General features: G+C 38.7%; 1 protein-coding gene across 1 annotated transcript in view; it reads left to right on the forward strand.

The window, feature by feature from the left end:
• Positions 1 to 21,909, forward strand: part of LOC127622994 (cyclic nucleotide-gated cation channel beta-1-like) — a 56,768-nt gene that overhangs the window by 33,322 nt on the left and 1,537 nt on the right. Inside the window, 21 exon segments of the mRNA XM_052097218.1 lie at positions 438 to 584; positions 788 to 829; positions 1,257 to 1,313; positions 7,196 to 7,388; positions 7,849 to 7,879; positions 9,878 to 10,013; positions 10,324 to 10,431; positions 10,816 to 10,970; positions 11,220 to 11,435; positions 11,758 to 11,966; positions 12,537 to 12,587; positions 12,826 to 12,912; positions 13,018 to 13,082; positions 13,177 to 13,299; positions 14,077 to 14,218; positions 14,619 to 14,778; positions 18,023 to 18,120; positions 18,472 to 18,555; positions 18,811 to 18,929; positions 20,204 to 20,350; positions 21,171 to 21,345. Coding sequence (XP_051953178.1) covers positions 438 to 584; positions 788 to 829; positions 1,257 to 1,313; positions 7,196 to 7,388; positions 7,849 to 7,879; positions 9,878 to 10,013; positions 10,324 to 10,431; positions 10,816 to 10,970; positions 11,220 to 11,435; positions 11,758 to 11,966; positions 12,537 to 12,587; positions 12,826 to 12,912; positions 13,018 to 13,082; positions 13,177 to 13,299; positions 14,077 to 14,218; positions 14,619 to 14,778; positions 18,023 to 18,120; positions 18,472 to 18,555; positions 18,811 to 18,929; positions 20,204 to 20,350; positions 21,171 to 21,345 — 2,545 coding nt within the window.

The raw sequence follows: 21,909 nt of genomic DNA on the forward strand, positions 1-21,909 counted from the left end.
CGAACGCTAACAAGAAGACTGTGGAGCTACAAAAGGGACAAAAGTGAAAACTATGGAATAACAAAAGGGACAAAAATGGAAAACAAAGGGGCAACGGTAAAACAAGACAAGGTCATACATAACATAGCCCCCTCTAAGGATCGGATCCCAGACGATCCGAAATAAAAGAAACACAAAGAAAAAAAAAAAAAAAACACCAGGAGCAGACGGGCAGACCAGGGGGGGAACGAGAGCAGGCAGGAAGTTCAGGGGGGCACAAAGGGCATGCAGGAAGTCCAAGGGGGCACAATGGGCAGGCAGGAAGTCCAAGGGGGCACAGAGGGCAGGCAGGAAGTCCAAGGGGGCACAGAGGGCAGGCAGGAAGTCAAAACAAAGGGGCAACGGTAAAACAAGTCAAGGTCATACATAACATCGTGAATCTGTTTGTGTTTGTGTAGACTACAGCAGGAGCGTGTGGAGGCAGCTCGAATGGCAGAGGATCTGGCTCGACAGGCTGCAGAGTTGGCTGTCAGACAGCTGGAGGAAGAGCACAGCACACAGTTCATCACTGAGCCCAAAGACGAAGTGCCAGACACTGAGGATCAGTAAGTCACAAACACACTACAAACTCAGTGTGCATGTGTTATGCCCTTCCTCTCAATTTCTGTGCTTGTTAGTACTGAGATCTAAGGGTGTGATAAACCACAAAGTGGCAACAAAACGTTTCGCGGTCTCTCTCTCTCTCTTTCTATACACATTGAGACACACAGTGTTCAGTATTCACCTGTTCACTGTTTGTTTTGCAAAGACTGCCAAATATCCAGGAGGAAGAGAATGAAGAAGACCCAGAGTAAGTCTCACCTCTCCCTGCTTGCTTCCATCTAAGGTCCAAAATTAATACTTTCCAAGTGGCAAATGCAAATAAACATTTCATTGGCTGGTAACTTTATTAAGAAGCGTAACATTACATCGTCAATGAATTACGTATAACTAAGTCAAATTTTAAGAGTGATATACATTCTGACCCCAATTTACTCAGCAAGTAAAGACACTGACTACCACACCTGGAGTTGCAAGTACGAATCCAGGGCCAGCTGACTGACTCCAGTCTTTCAGTGATGCGACATCTCTGACAGCTATATGAAAACTAACAATCTGATTGGATGACATGGAATTGCGCTTGCTTCTCTTTACTTCTGAGCTGTGCCATTACTCTAATGTCATGCGTGTAAAGTGTTAGCTGAGGTACTGTTTGTCTTCTCCGGCTTGCCATACAGGTTACAGCCACTTCATGAAGAAAGTGAGGAGGAGAATGAGGATATTAAAATCACAGAGTAAGAGCTTCATTCTCAAAGATACAGTGGCCCCAAAAGTATTTGGACACTTAAACATACAAACCAGTTCTAAAGTATTGGAACAGTGTGGAAAATGCTCATAAAAACAAATGGAGTGAATTGTAAATCAAATTCTATTCACGCTGTGCTATATTGAAAGCACTTCAACAACACATTATTTGATGTTATACCTTGTGAGATAAATGTTAAATGTTTATATATATATATATATATATATATATATATATATATATATATATATATATATATCAGACATGGGGACTTGTGACTTGGTGACTTGGACTCGAGTCGACTCGAGTCGCTATTTTTATGACTTGTGACTTGACTTGACAAAAAATAAAATACTTGAGACTTGACTCGGACTTGGAAGTTAAAGACTCGGGACTTGACTTGACTTGAGACATGAAGACTTGAATGACTTGAGTGTTAATCACATCATGTTTTCAGTTTGAATATAAAATATGTACATTATTTTAAAAAATAAAGTTGATCCAGCTGGAGCGCAGGCTGAGAATAGTTTTGTCATGACTGGATCACGACACTATAGGCTATCATCAGCCATGCCCTCTCGTACCTTACGCACACCACGCCCACTTAGATCAGATAACACATCAACATGTCGGCCGGAGGGGTAACGTTACCGAGGGACATCGCTTTCGGCTTCAAAAATTATTATCAAGATGGCAAAAGACGAACAACGCTTTGCAAGACATGCAACGTTAAGATCGCGGACAGCCAGACGACAACCTCCAATTTCGTCCGCCATTTGAAGAGCCATTCTGCCCAGTAAGTGCTTGTCAATTTGTTAATTTTATCTGGTTAGTTGGTAGTTAGCTAATGTAATAATAGCAGGGTTCCCACGGGTCCTTGAAATCCTTGAAAGTTTGTGAATCTGAAAAATAAAATTCAAGGCCCTGGAAAGTTCTTGAAAATAAACATACATAGATACAGGTCCTTGAAAGTGCTTGAATTTATTTTGTGCAAGAAGTTTTCTGGAAAAAAAAATCTGTCCATTAATTTTTTATTTCGCCAACACTTCGTGGCTTATGCTGCATACTAGCCTGCTTGATTTACGTTAGTTACGCGCATTTACGTTAAGTGTTTCCCGCGCGAGGTACTTTGTTTTGTACGTTGCCATGACGTTCACGCGCGCTGGTACCTCAAGGTGCAATACCTTGTAAAAGAGGTAATGACTAATGGATATACTCTGAGTGTGTGTGTGAGTGAGTGAGTGAGTGTGGGTGTGAGAGTGCGAGAGTGAGTGTGTGTGTGTGAGCGTGAGAGTGAGTGAGTGTGGGTGTGGGAGAGAGAGTGTGTGTGAGAGTGGGTGTGGGAGTGTGGGAGAGAGAGTGTGTGTGAGAGAGAGAGAGAGAGAGAGAGAGAGAGTGTGTGTGAGAGAGAGAGTGTGTGTGAGAGAGAGTGTGTGTGTGAGAGTGAGTGTGTGTGAGAGAGAGAGGAGAAATGTAACAAAGTTTAATGTATGTAACTGTGTTTGAGAGAGAGAGAGAGGGAGGTGTTCAGAGAGGAGTCTGTTGGATGTTAAGCTGTTATTTGTTTTATGGACTCAATGTTGAAAATTTAAAACATTTCAAACACTGTTGGCAGAAGTGAAAAATAAATAATTTTATGAAGTTACAATTTTGTTTGATTCCATGATGTATTTTACTGAACATAAGTATTGTAATTTACTGACAGTTACTTATATCTTATCTTTTCACTTTATTATGATCAGATTCTGCAGGTAAAATTACAATAATAAGGTGACTTGACTTGGACTTGACTTGACATAGCCTGTGACTTGACTTGGACTTGACTTGCCTAAAAAAAAAATACTTGGGACTTACTTGAGACTTGAAGGTTAAGACTTGAGACTTACTTGAGACTTGCACATGTGTGACTTGGTCCCATCTCTGATATATATATATATATAAACAATAATGTATATTTATGTATATGTATATTTATACAGTATACAATCATTTCAAATCAAATGATTGCAACAAACTCTAAAAAAAAGTTGAGACAGTCAAGTGTTTACCACAATGAAACATCTCCATTTCTTCTAATAACACTGACTAAGCATTTTGGCACAGAAGGCACAAGCTTCAGCTGTGCAGTTGTACCTTCATTGCTGTTTGGCGTGCTTCATAATGTGCAATACATTCTCTACTGGAGACAGGTCAGGACTGCAGACAGCCCAATCTAGCACTCACACTCTCTGTTTATGCAGCCATGCACTTGTAATCCAGGCAGTATGTGCTTTGGCATTGTCTTGCTGGAAAATATAGGCACATGCATGGAAAACACTGCATCTTGATGGCAGCGTATGTTGCTCCAAAATGTTTACATATATTAAAGTTACCCATGTCATGGGCACTGACACACCCCCATACCATGACAGACACTGGCTTTTGGACCTGATGCTGATAACATTCTTTTGCTGATGCTGATAACATTTTTCCTCTTTGGCCTGGAGAACACGACAGCTGTTTGTTTTTTTTACTATTTGAAACGTGAACTTGTCGCATCACAAAACACGATTTCACTGTTGTACTTTCTATCTCAGATGAGACGTAGCCCAGAGAAGTCAGTGGTGCTTCTGGACAGTGTTGATGTATGGCTTCTGCTTTGCATTGTAAAGCCTTAACTTGCATCTGTGGATGCAGCAAGTGTTGAATGGTGTTGACTGAAGGTTTATCGAAGTATTCCCAAGCCCATGTAATGAAGTCCAAATTACTGTTTTTAAGATAGTCTTTTTAAAGATAGTGATGTCTCAGGGATAGGAGATAATGCGCATTAAAACATTTATTTTTTTGTATAATTCAAAGATGTGGCTAAAATATCCAAATACTTGTTGGGGCCACTGTATCTAGCAGACAGCTAGCAGCCTACGCTAAACAAAGCATCCATGGCACCCACACTTAATACATAAACACCTAAGAGAACATTTTATTCTTGTACATGAACATGCTCAAATCAAATGCAAAGTTACTGATTCAGTCAATGATCAATGATCGAAGTGCTTTGCAGCACATGTGTGGCAGACTCTGCCTTCTCTACCAAGGAGGAAGCGGGAACCGGAGTGAACAATCAACAGAACTTTAATTTCAAACTCAAATTTAAACAGTACAAAGAAACAGACGCACACACACAGACACGTGCCTCTCTCTCTCACTGGTGTCTCCGGCTCATCCTTATCAACCTCCTGCTGATTAGGACAATTCAGCGCTGGGGGTGCGTCCTCACGGCCCTCCTCCTCGTCACACTCCTCCACCACCCAATTCAGGCTGGGGAAACCTCTGGCTTGATTTACTCCCTCCATTCCTGGAGGGGAGGTGTTGCCCTTCCGGCCATCCTTCTGCCGGCAGGTCTTCCCTGCCTCTTTGACTCTAGGAGAGATGAGGGGAGGGAAAGAGGAGAGAGAGAGAAAAAAAAGAAACACTCCGGTCACTTGGTCCTTGGCCAGCTGGGCAGCGGTCCTCCGCGACTCCAAGTGATGGCACTGGACCTCGCCTCCTGGTGGATGGCAGCGAGCTCCTCCACCTCCCGGCAGATGTCAGCAAGCTCCCAAGCCTCTGACAGACAGTAACGGCTCCTCTGCCCTCTAACAAACAACAGTGGCTCCTCAGCTTCCTGGCGGACGGCAGCAAGCTCCTCCGCCCCCAGGCAGATGGCAGCGGGCTCCTCTGCATTCAGGCAAATTGCTCCAGTACCACCGTATCATACCTCCTCGGTGTCGCGACCCTCCTCCAGCAGCGAGGGCAAGAGGAAGTGGGAACTGGAGTGAACAATCAACAGAACTTTAATTTCAAACTCAAATTTAAACAGTGTAACAAAACATAGATTCACACACACACACAGACACGTGTCTCTCTCTCCCACTCTCTCTCTCTCTCTCTCTCTCTCTCTCTAACTGGTGTCTCTGGCTCATCCTTATTCCCCTCCCGGCTGATTAGGACAATTCAGTTCCGGCATGGGTCCTCATGGCCCGGCCACGCCCTCCTCCCTGTCACAATTTGCTGTTTGCATTCCTTTTACATAACTCTGTATATTGTTACTCAAAGTGATGATACTTTTGAATATGTATTAAGCACTGATTCAGTCATGAAGTGTTATATAGTGTCTTTAGGGTATATCTTAATATTAATCTTTTTGATGTTTATACTATATTACTATATAGTATACCCTATAGAATATTACTATATTATATTACTAAACTAAGGATAAGTATTAGTTAGAGGAAACAGGAAAAATACATTTTGCAAAGCAGGTTAAAAATGTTGAATATCTAAAACTGTAAACATCTAATATTAAGGCAAGGCAAAGAGGGGGTGAGGGCTCGGACCAATCTTTAGGACACTTAACTGGACGAATAAACAGCATATACATTAAACTTAATATGGCCAACAACATCATCAGAAACGAATATTGTAAAAAAAATATATGTAGGCCTATCACACATCTCTAATGTTCTTTGAACTCAAAATTTAAAACCAAAGGAAGACCAGTTAATTATATAACAGAAACTTTTCTGGAAACAAATGCAGCGTTCACTGAAGGTCTATTCAGCCTGTAATTATACAAATATAAAAGTGTACCACTTCTGAGTTCCACCTAATACTTTGTGCTATTTTGGACATAATGTCAGCTGCTTCATTTAGGCTTCATCCTGCTATGCTTGACCACGTTAAAGCATCATGTCAAAAACAGCAGAGGCAAGCTAGAAATGCATTTAGGCCAAGCACTTAGAAGTAGAACACAGTTCCAGACCTGCTGCTGAATATTGAATGCAATGTTGAATTCAGTATAATGTATATCATAAGGCAGGGGTTTTCAAACCATCTAATGCCAAGGACCTCCAAATATAATAATCCCCTTGTGAGGGAATCCCATTCATAGATATATGTGAGTTATTTTGTGTAAACAGAACTCTTTATGCTGCGTGTGTGAAAATTAGCAAGCATAAAAATATATTTGTTTTTATTATTATTGTTATTGTTGTTATTATTATTATTTTCTCTTTACCCTGTAATAGAATATTAGAGTAATGGTAGAGAAATAATTTTATTAATTGTATAGTGCAATAATTAAAATAATAATTTTTCCATGGCAACTTTCTAAGAAATTATTTACCTCTCAAATTGTTCATGGATGCCCTACAATCCCCTTGCAGCCCCCTGGGGGTCCCCAGACCCCAGTTTGAAAACCCCTGTTCTAAAGTAATAAAACTAAACTTTTTTATTAACATTTTTGCCACCAACTTGCCACACCCTGTAAAAATGTCGACATAATAAGGTATGTCAAACAGGCATAGACTGCAAATTTTGAATAGTAAATGTTTGTGAGACTTTCCCCTGTTGAAAAGACATACGTTGTGTTTTGGATGCTGGTATGCTGTTGTCATCACAAGTCTTCATGACTAGCTTAACCAGGAAGACTTCCTTGGTAGCCAAACCAGCTTCACCAGAAAGAGCATGCTGTTTTTTATATTTTAGCCATCCAATGTACATTAAGACTAGCACACATTGGTAGTTGTATTCAATATATCATTACTAGCAATATTGCTATTTCTTTAATAGTATTCTCTAAGCAATTTTGAGAGACCTGAAATAACATCCGCTGCAGTGTAACCGATTTCACCCATTTTACAATTAATCTGGAATGTTTCCATTCGTCCAAGTGTATAAGCTGGTAAAAATTTGTTTGCCTGCAAGAATGGATGATGGTCATAATCCAATTACACCTTCAAGTCTGAGTTTTATCAGGTCGACACCTACAGATTTGATTGGTGTCTCACTAAAACCTTGTGATTGACTGCTTGTGTTTCCATGACTACACTCCTGTTCAAATCAACTGTTCAGGTCCCTGGTGGATATCTGCCCAGCTGAGCCCTCACCGCATGAGTCGGAGGCTTCAGATCAGGTGATCCAATGCCCACCACCAACAGCATCACCACAGCAAGCGGATAACACATCATCAAAGACAGATTCAGTCTCTCCACCAGTGACCACCCAACCTGAGCCCGCCACCTCTCAACCTCCTCATGCCGACCAGGTAACGTTGCTTAAGACATATTAGGCCATTACCTTTAAAAAGTTTGGAATCACTAAGACCCATTTCTAAGTTTTTGAAAGAAAGTTTTCATCTCTTTAATAAGGTAGCAATTTATTAATCAAAAATACATTAAAAAAATGTTTAATGTTGCAAATAATTATTATTGTGAGAAAAAATTACATATTTGCCTGTGATGGCAAAGCTCAATTTTCAGCAGTCATTGCTCAAGTCTACTAAGAAAACACTGTATTAAGACATAATTTGACATTATAATGTTTTACTGTTATTATTGATCAACCAAATACAATTTTCCTGAATAAATCTTCAAATAAAAAAACAAATACATTTTAAAACATTACAATTTGATAGGGATCCCATACTTTTGAATAAGAAAAATTAGACAATTGGGGAGTTTTTTTTCTTATGCATAACAACTTTTATTCATTTTCTGTTGTTGCAGGAAGAGGAAACCCCTGATGAAGGATGCGGAGGTGTGAATGTGAACATGTTTACAAGTATTCATGTAGTATACTGTACAACATGTTGTGGCATGGTATCTGCAGGTTTAAGGGGACTCAATTGAAGACATTTTATGATTTTAATGCCAATGTTAAAAATAATTCAAGACAAATTATGTAACAAAACAAAGAAAAATAATCATATTTAGAGGTTAAATAGTGAAGTCGATACATTAAGTTGAGCTGTATGAATTGTGACTTTCCAACACTACATTGAGAGAGAGAGAAATCAGATCAGGATGAATGGATTCACTAGAATGAATCAGACTTTCCAACGTCAAATATGAAAGGAGGACAGATTAGGAGAGTGCAAAAAGAGCAATTTATTATTCCCTTAGCTCACTTATTGGCTGCGTACACAAACATAAAAAAGTTTTAGCGAATGGGCGCACTACAGAGATGCCTGTTGGCAAAAGCAGTACATGAAATGGTAGGGGTTGAATAGTGTGCACAGACATTTTAATGCAGCACAGTGCATAACACACTGAAAAGTTGATAATTAATTCCAAATACAATAATTAACAAAACTGACAAAAACTAGCACAGATTGACAATGACAGTTAAAAGTACACTTAACCTCAAAGCCCCTTAACTCTGCGCTGTGAAGGTGCTATAGTGCCTCCTGCCTTTCAGCACATAAACTACTATCAAATGAACATTACCATTACTGTTGACATTTAGTTGGCTTTCCCATGTAATCAATAAAATGTAATGTAATGTGAACGTCCAGTAACTTAACTGGTTGTCTACCTGCCTGCAGTGCCCGCTAACTGTTCTGGCGTTAAGAGCTGGGTTCTTCGCTTGCCTCTTGCTTCCCAGTGCCTGAACAACTTCGACCAGCTGCTGAAAAAGAATCATGTGACCCCACCCAAGCTGCCCTCGCTGCCATCACTGTCCCCAGACCTCATGCAGCTGTACCAGGAGCTTTCCCAGCTTCCGAAACAAGCCAACCAGTGCTTCCAGAACGTTCTCCTTCACCTCAGCAAACTCAAGCCCATGTAGCATGCCTCAACAGTAGCCTGTAGTCTTGGAGTTAGAATTATGTAGATAGTGGATTTACTACTAAAAATAGCCACCATCAGCCTTCCAGTACTCAACCCATGCCAAAAGGCCCTGAAATCCTCATCAACCCATGTTTGACATCTATAGAATTTATATCCAAGTGCCCTGTGGTTACAGAAACCACCAAACCTTCAACAATCTCTCAGGTGAACAGACTGTGCTAGACTGTGCTGTGCTGTAATGTGCTAGACTGTGCTGTGCCATATATATTATGAAATTATTTTAGTGGTACTTGTTAGGGAAGCATGAAATAAATGATACTTAAAAATCACGTGGCTTGTTGAGGACAGGTGTGCTATTAATTTTATAAGCGATTAAACCTTCAAAAAAATTCCATTTATTTTTATTTTCTTGGACCACTACACAGCCACAGTAAATCTAAAGATATCATGGAAAAAATTGCCAAGTGATCTCTAACATAGTGGTGGCAAGTATTGCACAGACAGGCACTACTCACATTTATATTTATTATGTAGCCTTTAAATACTTCGGTATTTCTCCAAACATTATTACATACCTTGGGTCTTTAGCAACCAGGCATTTACCGGATTTATATATAACAAATGGATCGGCCGGGGGCCTGTGTAGCTCAGCGAATAAAGACGCTGATTATCACCCCTGGAGTCGCAAGTTCGAATCCAGGGTGTGCTGAGTGACTCCAGCCAGGTCTCCTAAGCAACCAAATGGGCCTGGTTGCTAAGGAGGGTTGAGTCACATGGGGTAACCTCCTTGTGGTCGCTATAATGTGGTTCTTGCTCTCGGTGGGGCGTGTGGTGAGTTTTGTAGTTCTAACCTGAGTTTATGGTAAATACTTTTTGAGAAGCTGTAAATGTCAATTTTACATGCACAAAAGAAAAGCCACCAGTGATTAAAATTTCAGTCCTCAAATATCCTCCTGTGTGCTGTCAGAGTGTACGCATGTGAAGCCAGCAATGAAGGTGGAGGAAGTGGACAATGGAGAGGTGACCTTGCCCAGAATCGTTATCCGCCCGGTGTCAGACTCCGTGACCCTCACCATACCTGTACTGAATCTGACTTCCTGCAGGTCAGTTTTTCACTATCAGATCTATTAGTCAATAAGCAAAATAATTTAGCCCTATTCATTGAAAGCTTGTGCTGTTAGTTTTGTTTTGTTTGGTGCCTCCACTCTCAGCAAAGTTGTGTATTCAGGGTTAGTTCTCAAATCTTTAGTCTTAGCTGTAGAATTCCCATATAAATCTTTTCTAATTTATGGTTCATTCTGTTGCTCTGCCTACCCTAACAAAAAGACTCAAATGTAAAAATTGAGCACATTGCCACAAAGACATTATCACTTTATGATCTGGTGTAGCAATTTATCATCTCTTGTTTTTCAGGAGAATGCCAGAGTCTCAAGAAGACACAGTACTTGGTGAAGATGACGTTGACCTAAAAGCAACATTGCAGAAGGATGTAGACCAGACTGATCTACTGGGTGTGGATGAGTGAGTATTTGTAACCCAAATATTAGATTCTTTTTAGATTTTTAAAGGGATAGTTCATCCAAAAATGAAAATTCTGTTGTCATTTACTTATCGTTCCAAACTCATATGACATGCTTTACAGCCTGAGTTACCATTTACTTTCATTGTATGGAAAAAGGTGCAATGATGGTGAGTATATGATGACAGAATATACATTTTGGGAGAAATGATCCCTTTTATATTCCTTAATATTTGAATATTTATTTAGTAAGTTTGCTTACTACATTTTTGTTGTCAACATTGTTTGTTCATTATGGGATATCAGTTCTTTTTAGACAATTGGCATCAGACCCTCTTGTGAGCATTGTGACATGACTTCCTCTAATATGATGCAATTTCCTGTAGTTACATTGAGCGGCCCATGTCTGCAGCCAGTCAAACAAGTATAGTCGTGAATGAGCGTCTGCAGGAGCTGGTCAGGCTGTTTAAGGAGCGAACAGACCGTGCGAGAGAGAAATTGATTGATCCAGATGTGTCCGATAATGAAAGCCCCTCAGCATGTGAGTAGAATGCATTTTTACCTGATTGTGTGTGTGTGTGTGTGTGTGTGTGTGTGTGTGTGTGTGTGTGTGTGTGTGTGTGTGTGTGTGTGTGTGTGTGTGTGTGTGTGTGTGTGTGTGTGTGTGTGTGTGACTGTTCAATGATGTACTCAAGGATATTTTGATTGCTGTTTGAAATCACTTTGAATAAAAAGTCTGCCAAGTGTGTAAATGTAATGTACTCCATTTGATATTTGAATCACACTGTAGCTCCTGCCAAAAAGCCTGGAGCAGCTCCACCTCCACCGCCACCTCCTGAAGAGAAGAAAGAGGAAGATCCTATAGAGGAGACACAAGAGGAGCCACAAATCTATGAGTTAATGGGTTACAAGTTTGAAATTCCCCAGTTCAAAATTCCCCAGATTCCTGATTGGCTCAGAGTCATCCTGGAGTTTCGTTTCCCATCCAGCATTGACCCCTTCACAGGTGAGATCACCTACAATTGCCTAAAGTTAATCTTAGCTTTAGCTTTTAGGTCACAGTCTGTCACCATTATTAACAGCAGTGCTGATGTAGGACCATATCGCACTCTTGCTCGTGTGATATTGCTTAAATATATATATTATACTTATAAATGAGGGGACATTTTAAATAATACTATCCCTTTAATGTGCTGCTATGAGAATCCAACTATGTCATAGTGTCATTGACAACTCACAAGACATTTGTTTTTGTCCAAAATGTTTGGCTGTGTACCTAACCGATGTTCTAAATTCATTGGCCACATACTTGATTGTTCACTTCACAGATTTGATCTATGTGGTTTGGCTGTTCTTTGTGACTCTCGCATGGAACTGGAATGTTTGGCTTATCCCTGTGCGCTGGTCTTTCCCGTACCAGACCCCTGAGAATATCCACTGGTGGCTGTTTATGGACTACCTCTGTGACACCATTTATATTCTTGACATCCTGGTCTTTCAGCCCAGACTACAGTTTGTGAGAGGGGGGGACATTGTGGTAAGTACATGTAGGTGATTAGTGAAATACATTCGAGCACAGAGTGATTGCTGAATAACACTCTGTATACCATATACAGTGGCCTCAAAAAAGATTTGGACACAAAAGCCACACTTACAAATGGATGAAGTTCATTGTATCAAAAACCAATTGGCATCTGCAAATAAATGAAGCTAGATCTTTTCTCCAAACACATTTTTAACATTTTACTTTTAAACAACTGGTCCAAAGATAATTTTTAGTTGATTTATGAAGTCAGTTTCACTTTAGTTTGACTTCTAGAAAGTGTCCAAATCATTTTTTTTGTTTATTTGAGCCAATATTTGTTCAAAAGTGTTTTATTATTTAAACCCTAACAAATTTTATTTTGTGAAATGTTTTTCTTTAAATGAATTGTACACTTTCTTTAGAATTAATGCCTCTGGGTTTGATTTTGTTTTATCTAATGCAGTAAAATCTAAACATTTTAACTTAAGTGTCCAAATAAGTTTGCGTGTACTATAAGTGTTATTTTGTTTACAATTATTGGTATTTGTGTTTTTTATGTTTTGTATGTTTTATTTACTTTAGTGTGACAAAAAGGAGATGAGAGAGCACTACATGCAAACAGAACGATTTAAGGTAAAATCTTGATGTTGAGCTAAACCAGCTGAACACCAGCTTAGTCAGGATAGGAGACCAGCTTAAACCAGCTACCTTAAACCAGCAAAGACCAGGCAGCTAGCTTATCCTGGTTTTAGCTGATCTTTCAGCTGGGAATCTATTCATAGCGCTCAACAAAAAAAGTAAATGTATTATCGAAACACGTCTTATCATAATGTTTTCTGAATGTTCTCTATGTGTTCTCTCAATGTTTCAGATGGATGTGATCAGTCTCTTTCCCTTGGAAATCCTGTACTTCTTCACAGGGGTCAAATCGGTCTTGCGGTTTCCTCGCCTTCTAAAGGTAAGTTTCACAAAGGTCTGTTTATCTATTCTCACAGTCACACACAAACACACACACACTTTAATTCAGTGCACAAACGATTGTCTTTCTGTGCTCTTCTTGCAGTACAATGCATTCTTTGAGTTTAATGATCGTCTGGAAGCTGTGATGAGCAAAGCCTACATTTACAGGTAAGAGAACAGACCAACACCAGAGGGAACCATTTCACACAGCAATTGTTAGGCTACCGTTGGGCTCTGTGACACTCTGTGTTGTTTCTTTTAGGGTGATCCGGACTAGTGCATATCTGCTGTACTCTCTGCACTGTAATGCCTGTATTTTCTATTGGGGTTCTGATTATGAGGGTCTGGGCTCAACCAAATGGGTGTACAATGGCAAAGGAAACAGGTGACATGATGCATAAATGTTTTACTTAAACTATATAACAGTGCAGATTTTCAAAGTGGATACTGAGTGTGTGTGTGTGTGTGTGTGTGTGTGTGTGTGTGTGTGTGTGTGTGTGTGTGAGCGTGTATTTATCACTTTGTGGGGACCAAATGTCCCCATAAGGATAGTAAAACCCGAAATTTTTGACCTTGTGGGGACATTTTGTCGGTCCCCATGAGGAAAACAGCTTATAAATCATACTAAATTATGTTTTTTGAAAATGTAAAAATGCAGAAGGTTTTCTGTGAGGGTTAGGTTTAGGGGTAGGTTTAGGTTTAGGGGATAGAATATAAAGTTTGTACAGTATAAAAACCATTATGTCTATGGAAAGTCCCCATAAAACATGGAAACACAACAAGTGTGTGTGTGTGTGTGTGTGTGTGTGTGTGTGTGTGTGTGTGTGTGTGTGTGTGTGTGTGTGTGAGCGTGTATTTATCACTTTGTGGGGACCAAATGTCCCCATAAGGATAGTAAAACCCGAAATTTTTTACCTTGTGGGGACATTTTGTCGGTCCCCATGAGGAAAACAGCTTATAAATCATACTAAATTATGTTTTTTGAAAATGTAAAAATGTAGAAAGTTTTCTGTGAGGGTTAGGTTTAGGGGTAGGGTTAGGTTTAGGGGATAGAATATAAAGTTTGTACAGTATAAAAACCATTATGTCTATGGAAAGTCCCCATAAAACATGGAAACACAACACGTGTGTGTGTGTGTGTGTGTGTGTGTGTGTCATATAGTTATATCCGCTGTTACTACTTTGCTGTGAAGACTCTGATCACCATCGGAGGTTTGCCTGATCCCACCACTGTCTTTGAAATCGTCTTCCAGCTTGTGAACTACTTTGTGGGAGTCTTTGCTTTCTCCATTATGATTGGTCAGGTGAGAAGCATACAAGCACAAATGCCTAATTTTTCTGGTTAAGTTTTTACAGGTAAATGGGTAATTTCTGTGCTATTAATATCACCAAAAAGAAATGCAAAAATGATGACTGCTTCCCAAACACTACCCCCATCTGTCAATGAGCAGAGCAATGTTTTGACAAAGCCCTACAAAAGCAAAACACTTTAATTTCAGTCATTCGGTCAAAACACATTATTTCCATTTTGACAAAATGTGTATTGACTGCACAGCAGCAAGCATTTATACTTTTTATTAATATAAATTAGAAAGTATTTTTACATCACAAAATATTACACACATCTCCTTTATGTGTTCATTTATATTGTAATCTTTACACTCTATGCAGTTATGTGTGGTATCTGTTGATGTGTTTGAATAGATGAGAGATGTAATTGGAGCCGCCACAGCGGGTGAGGCCTATTACAGACACTGTGTGGACAGCACCGTAAAGTACATGACATCCTACAGGATTTCCCGTGAGGTTCAAAACCGAGTGAAGACCTGGTACGACTACACCTGGAAGTCGCAAGGCATGCTGGGTACGCAAAATCAAATGGCACTGAATGGTTCCTTACCAATAATTTTGCAGCTTCTATAGATTAATGTTATATCAAACACCACAAAAAACTATTATTACGATAAACATCTAGCTTGGTTGTTGGGAGTTAGTTACCCTTACAGAACATCTAAATTAGCCACAAATTTGCAGCTCGTTATTTTTCACATGCAAATGAGCTTTTGGTTCAGCGCAAATGTTTGCCAGAAGTTTTCAGCTCTTCGCCGGTAGTGGTGAACCTCCGGCAAACCTTTGGCAACAATGACCAATTTGTGTGTAAAAAATTTGCGGCACGTACACGATTTTCCTAAAATTATGATTCTCTGTATGTCTTTAACTCGTGACTTTTGAAAATGTCTCCAAAAAAAATTTTTTTTCAAGAGAATAACCCTAGTAATATATATATATATGGAAAGGAGTGAAATAAGGGCTGTCAAGTCAGACAGTTCTCACTTCTTGTAGTGCATCAGCCGCTAGGAGATCATAGGCAGATATCACGTGATTCATATTCAAGTGCTCTGTTATTAATAAAGTGGATGCAATTTAAATTCTGTTGCTTTAAAATGACAATAAATGGATGAACAAGACACTCAATGTACCTGTTATTTAAATTCCCCTATAAAACGTATCTTTCCATCCATTTTAGATATTTCAGATATATGATGCCAATCTCATATCCCATACAGACTTCGCACTGTCAGAATGTTGGCAATATTAACATATATTTTTACACATAAAAACATGATATTAGACATAAAAATAAAACATTTTAAAAGAGAACAAAACATCACGGTTATTTAAGCCAATGAGCTTGCATTTTGTGCAGTTCGGAAAAAGAAACTGCACTGCCTGCTTGCTACAATTGCATCCACCTCGCTATCGCTGGAGTATTTTTGACATATGTGGTCATGATATCACAGCAAGTCAGACAGATTTCTAACCGGCATGCACCTGTCGTTGATCACCGGTTAACGGTTCTGCACAGAACTTGCTCATCTCAAACGAGCCTGTTATGTCAACTTAACACGAAAATCATATTTATGTGTAACGTCTGTATACATTTTGCCTATAGAGATATACAACACTTTGGCCTTCCATATTGCAGCTGCAGCGGATTAAAACACTGAAACCACAGTAAATTGGGTCTAGTTACGCCTAAGGCTGGGGGTTGTCCACAGGAAACGTAACTTGCTTTTGCAATTGATTGCTTGAATTAATAAATTTTATTAAACATAACAGCCATTCATGCTCTAGTGAGATGTGTTACATAAATACTTGATGTGTAGTTTAAGCGCTAAGAAACAGGAGACGAACTCATGCAAAAACAAATCCTACAAAGTCCCAAAGATATAGCATTACTTCACATTTATCAACTCGAAGAGCCTTGGATGAGTGCATGTTGGAAATGTGATGATTTAATTTAATTCTCAGTTGGCTGTGTTTATTAGTCTTGTAAAGATGCTGTTCAGGACAGGTTGATGCTCATGCTCCAATGGAATGGCTGGCCGTATGCCAGTGCAGCTTTTAACAAGATACAATTGTTTAAAATTCTCTAAATGATATTAAAATCTACCATTAAGCTTTATTTTGCTATGAATCCTCATCTACGTGATTCGTAGCCCCCCTGACTGTTTATTGCTCTTTGCCCCTTTCCTATAAAAAATACAGTTTAGAATTTGATGTGGGGGCCCCTGGACTTTTGGGCCCCTAGAATCGTTACCACCTTTCACCCCACTAGCTACGGCCCTGTCTCCTTGGCAATGTTCGAGTAAATGTTATGCATAAATGCATGGGGCAAAATACTCATGTAACAATAAATGTGTTTAAAATAGCTTTGTGTTGGGTTACAATGAGCGCATTGTTGAGATTTGTGTGTCAATTGCTGCAAGATAAACTGCAGATGTGCTGCTCACTGTTTAATAAAAAATGTCAGCTCTGTCAGCAGGTGTTTCGTGAGGCAGTAGTAATCTAGAGACTGATGAAACATTATTAATAATTCTGATGCCTTTTGGGATGGACTCTGTAATCACAGTGATGTATTTATCATTTTTTTGTTGTGTTTTTTACTTTCCTGAGAATGTATACTCATTCCAGCTAACTATTACATTCATGCAATGTTGGTAGACTCCCTTGTAGTTTATTTATGTTCTCTGTTTGAAAACAGATGTTGTCAAATAATTGTACCTATTATTATTATTATTATTATTGTTGTAGTTATTATACAAAAAATATGGTATTTGAGTATTACTGTAATATAAGATTTATGCAAATGTTTTCTCTGTTAGGTGAAGGTAAAATAGAAAATAAGTTAAATGTATAAAAATATCGGTTCTGCATATTGGTTATCGGATATGTAAACATACAAATAATCAGTATCGTATCGTTTTGTTTTTAAAAAATGAATATCGTTCGTTCTCTAATGACATCCTGTATAACTTTCTTCTGCAGAACACAAACAAAGACTTTTAGGAGAATATTTCAGCTCTGTTGGTCCATACAATGCAAGTGAATGTTGTTCAGAAATGTTAAGCTCCAAAAAGCACATAAATGCAGCATAAAAGTAATACATAAAACTCCAGTGGTTAAATCCATGTCTTCAGAAGCGATGTGATAGTTGTGGGTGAGAAGAAGATCAATGTTTAAAGTCCTTTTTTACTATCAATCTCCACTTTCAAGAATGGTGGTTCACATTCCTAGTGCTCATCGCCACCTACTGGGCAGGGAGGAGAATTTAAAGTAAAAAATGTCTTACATATTGATCTGTTATATATACAAAGTAGATGTAGATTTAACCACTGGAGTCATATGGATTACTTTAATGCTGACATTTGTGCTTTTGGACCAAAATTTCGGTATCCATTCTATTGCATTGTGAGGACCAACATGGCTTAAATATTATTTTATAAATCTTTATTTGTGTTTAGCAGAAGAAAGAAAGTCTTACATATCTGGGATGGTATGAGGATGAGTATATGATTAGAGAATTTTCGTTCCAAACCTGCATGACTTTCTTTCTTTGGAACATGAAAGGACACATAAAAGTGTTCAGTCTCAGTCACCATTCATTTTCATTGTTTGGAAAAAAGATGCAATGAAAGTGAATGGTGACTTAGGTTAACATTCTGCCTACCAAATAAACGTCACTGTTCTGAGACAAAATTTTAATTTTTGGGTGAACAACCACTTTAAGAAGTGTTGGTGATGTATTATGGTCTGTTTGTCTTCAGATGAGCAGGAGTTGCTTATTCAGTTACCAGAAAAGATGCGTCTTGACATCGCTGCAGACGTTAACTTCTCCATTGTCAGTAAAGTGGCACTCTTTCAGGTGAGTAGCTTTTAGAAGATTTTCCAACAGCATGAAATAAAAATTTACTTTATTTACTTTTTAAATACACAATCCAAGTCTCATTGGATGTGATTCATCTGTGCATATTATATATATATATATATATATATATATATATATATATATATATATAAAAGAACTTTGTTTTATAATTTTTCAAAGCACTTTTACTTTAATTAATTAAATTTTTATTTCACTGTTCAAATCTGAACAATCCAATCTTATCTGACTTTATCAATTCCTGATAAATAAAATATCCTGTTTTCCATTTAAAATATGTCATATCATTGGAATAAAATGGGTAATGAAATCCCTTTATGTTCAATCCAGGGATGTGACAGACAGATGATATTTGACATGCTGAAGAGGCTAAAATCTGTGGTGTACCTTCCAGGAGACTCTGTGTGTAAAAAGGTAAGATAAACATTATGTCAGTGACTGTTAGTGCAAGTTGACTGTAAGTACTGCATATACATTGCCACTGCATTGAAATAACTAATTCAAAACCTACATATATCTCTTCTTGGCCAATATGTTTGAAGTTTATCCTTGAACTTTAAACTCTCAAAGCACATTGAGGAAAGGTCACATCAAATATGCCACCATGAAAGGGCCTTTTATCTGTTAGCATTTGAACTGACTCTTGCCCTTCTCGGCTCTGGTGGTCAGGGTGAGATCGGCCGAGAGATGTACATTATCAAAGCAGGAGAGGTGCAGGTGGTGGGCGGGCCTGATGGGAAGACGGTGTTTGTGACTCTGAGAGCCGGCTCTGTGTTTGGGGAAATCAGGTGAGTGATGGAGAACATTCATGTAAAGATCTGTTGTCTCTTGTACTGTACACCTAATGCCTTCTGTGGAATGGGTTGGGCAAGACTTTAATAGTAATGATTGGGTTAGGTTGCACTATACTTAATTACTAAAATACAATTGTGACCTGGTAAAAAAGTTTTGGGATTTTGCTCAAGTTTCATACTATACGAAACATATATACTGTCTGTATGTATTATATATATATATATATATATATATATATATATATATATATGTATAGATATTGTTAACAGTACTGTATATATGAGGTTGAGAATGACACATTAAAGGCACAGTTCACCAAAGACTTTTTAACATTTTCCAACTGGACGTTTATTTCCTTTGAAACTGCTCGTAACCGGCCAAGTTTGAACTCTTGTTTAGCACAGCAGTTGATTGACAGGTGAGGGGTGATGCTTCGCTGCTGCCGGGACACATACAGGACGCATTAGCTTTACACCTTAAATGCAATGCGGTCATATGTGTTTATGACCACACTAGAATGTAGTTTTTGTGATCCGATCAAAAAACTTTTTAGACCCTGTTTAGACATTATTTAGCGCTGACATGTGATAGCATCAACTGAAACGCATCTTAATACCAGGTGGAAACAGGATCATAAGTTATAATTCTCTCATCATTTACTCACCCTCAAGTCATCTCAAACTCCTATGACTTTCTTTCTTCTGTGAAACACAAATGAAGATATATTCATATGTATGATGTGTCTATACCCATACCCATAGAGAAAAATAAGTTACATTTTGGTCGGCTTCTCACCCAAAACTAATCGTATATCTTCAGAAGACATGGATTAAACCACATGAGTTGACTGAATCCCCTTTATGCTGCATTAATGTCCTTTTTGGAGCTTAAACGTTTTAGACCATGTTGACTTGCATTGTAAGGATATAGACATATCATACAAAAATACATTTTAACATAAAATTGGATTACAAAAAACATTTTAAAAAAGTGTTTATTTCCAAAATGTTGACTTGCTAAATTAAACTTGCAATCTAGAGATATGACAACAGTGTTGCACACAACAGTTTAAAACATTTAGCATTGCATACTGTTTAACATACTATTTTCTTTTCTTTATAAAGTTAGTAAGTATAGAGTGCATTAAGCACAGTATATAGTAGGAAGTGATGTATTTCAAACATACAGTAGCATTGTTTTTTTGCAGTGCACTGTGTGGTGTGTAAAAAAACAAACTGACTGGTTTTGTACGTGTCTACCCCCTCAGTTTGCTGGCAGTTGGTGGTGGGAACAGACGAACAGCTAATGTGAAAGCCCATGGTTTTGCCAACCTCTTCATCCTGGATAAGAAGGACCTAGCAGAAATCTTAGTACACTACCCCGATTCCCAGAAACTACTGCGCAAAAAGGCCAAGTGAGTGGATCGGAGCTCAAATCTCAACCAAGAGCACCAGCAATCCTTACAAACACACACAGACACACATACATACACACTTTTCATCCATTACAGTGATCTGACTGAGCCATTTACAGCTCTGTATCACACTCACAGATCTCTTAGTGCTTGTGATTAGCCTTGTTTGGTAGACCTATCTTTCTGTGGCATATGCTGTGCTTTGGATGCTGGTATGTTGGTGTCCCCACCAGGCTTCTTAACTCGCTTAACCTGTAAGTCAACCAGATTTATCAGAATACGTTTTGAATGGCTATGCTGGTTGACCAGATAGACCAGCACCAAACCAGCATTAACCAGGATGGGCCAACATGGACATTCACGCTGGTTTAACTGGTCTTTTCAACAGAGTCTCCTATTCATTTCTGTTTTTCTTCTCATATCTCATTCTCTCTGTATCTTTCTCTTTCCTTCTGTTCTTCTTTAATGAGAAAGGGAATGTGGGCGATTAGTGTTTGATTGTGTTAGTTTGGATGTAATAGAGATAATGAAGAATTTAAACGCAAACAGACATGAGTTGCATAATCTCTGCTTCCCATTCACATGTGAGTCCAATTCACTCCAAGGGTCAGTGTGTGTGTATGTGTGTTGAATGATGTACTACATAAGTGCCTGAGATCAGGTCATTTGATGCCATCTAAAACTTCGTGAAAGTTCCCTCTTGCCCTTCCTGCTGCTCTACAGTCTCAGCGATGCACATACAGTATGTTAGCTTATTGCAGTGTTCTTCAGAACACTTTCTTCAGGTTTTATGTTTGTGTGTGTTTGTCTCCTTCCATAGGAAGATGCTGACCAAAGATAAGAAGCCTACAGATGAGAAGGGTGATGTTAAAGAAACAGCTGAGGTCATTCCTCCGCGACCAGATACGCCCAAACTTTACAAGGCTGCCCTGAAAGTTGCCACAGGAGAGACTTTCGCCAAGCTGAAGGAAGTGTATAAAGGAGCAACTCTGGAGGTATTTAGATCTCTCTTTTGTGATCGTTTAGGCCAGAAACGTAATCTACTCTAGTATGCAAAATGCATACGCACCCAAAGCACCTTCTACACACTCCTTAACCCTTTAATGCATACCTCAGGGTCTTTAGTGACCCGGGACCTCATTCCACCCCCTGTACCGCATCCATTTTTTAGAAATGACTACTATATCATGTTGATTATCTGTGCAACAATGGTGAATTATCATAATTCCATTTGCTTGTACACATACAGTACATATTATATTCTACATGCTATTTGTAACTCAAGGTGGCGCCTTGTAAAATTACATTTTAGTAATTGACTTGATTCACATTTGATATTTCTATTTGATGAAGAAGTCACATGAAAGTAAACTATAGCAAGTGTAACACATGAACAGTTTAAAATGGATATTGTCATTTGGGTGTAATACTGAAATCATTTAAGTTGCATGTCTATTTAGACTCAAAAAGAGCCTTAGAAAATACAAATCAGTAACTTATGTTTAGTACATGTGTTATGTGTCGCTCAATGTGTGTTTGACATCCAGTCACGTCTCATT

The sequence above is a fragment of the Xyrauchen texanus genome, chromosome 29 (genome assembly GCF_025860055.1).
Source record: "Xyrauchen texanus isolate HMW12.3.18 chromosome 29, RBS_HiC_50CHRs, whole genome shotgun sequence".
NCBI lineage: Eukaryota > Metazoa > Chordata > Actinopteri > Cypriniformes > Catostomidae > Xyrauchen > Xyrauchen texanus.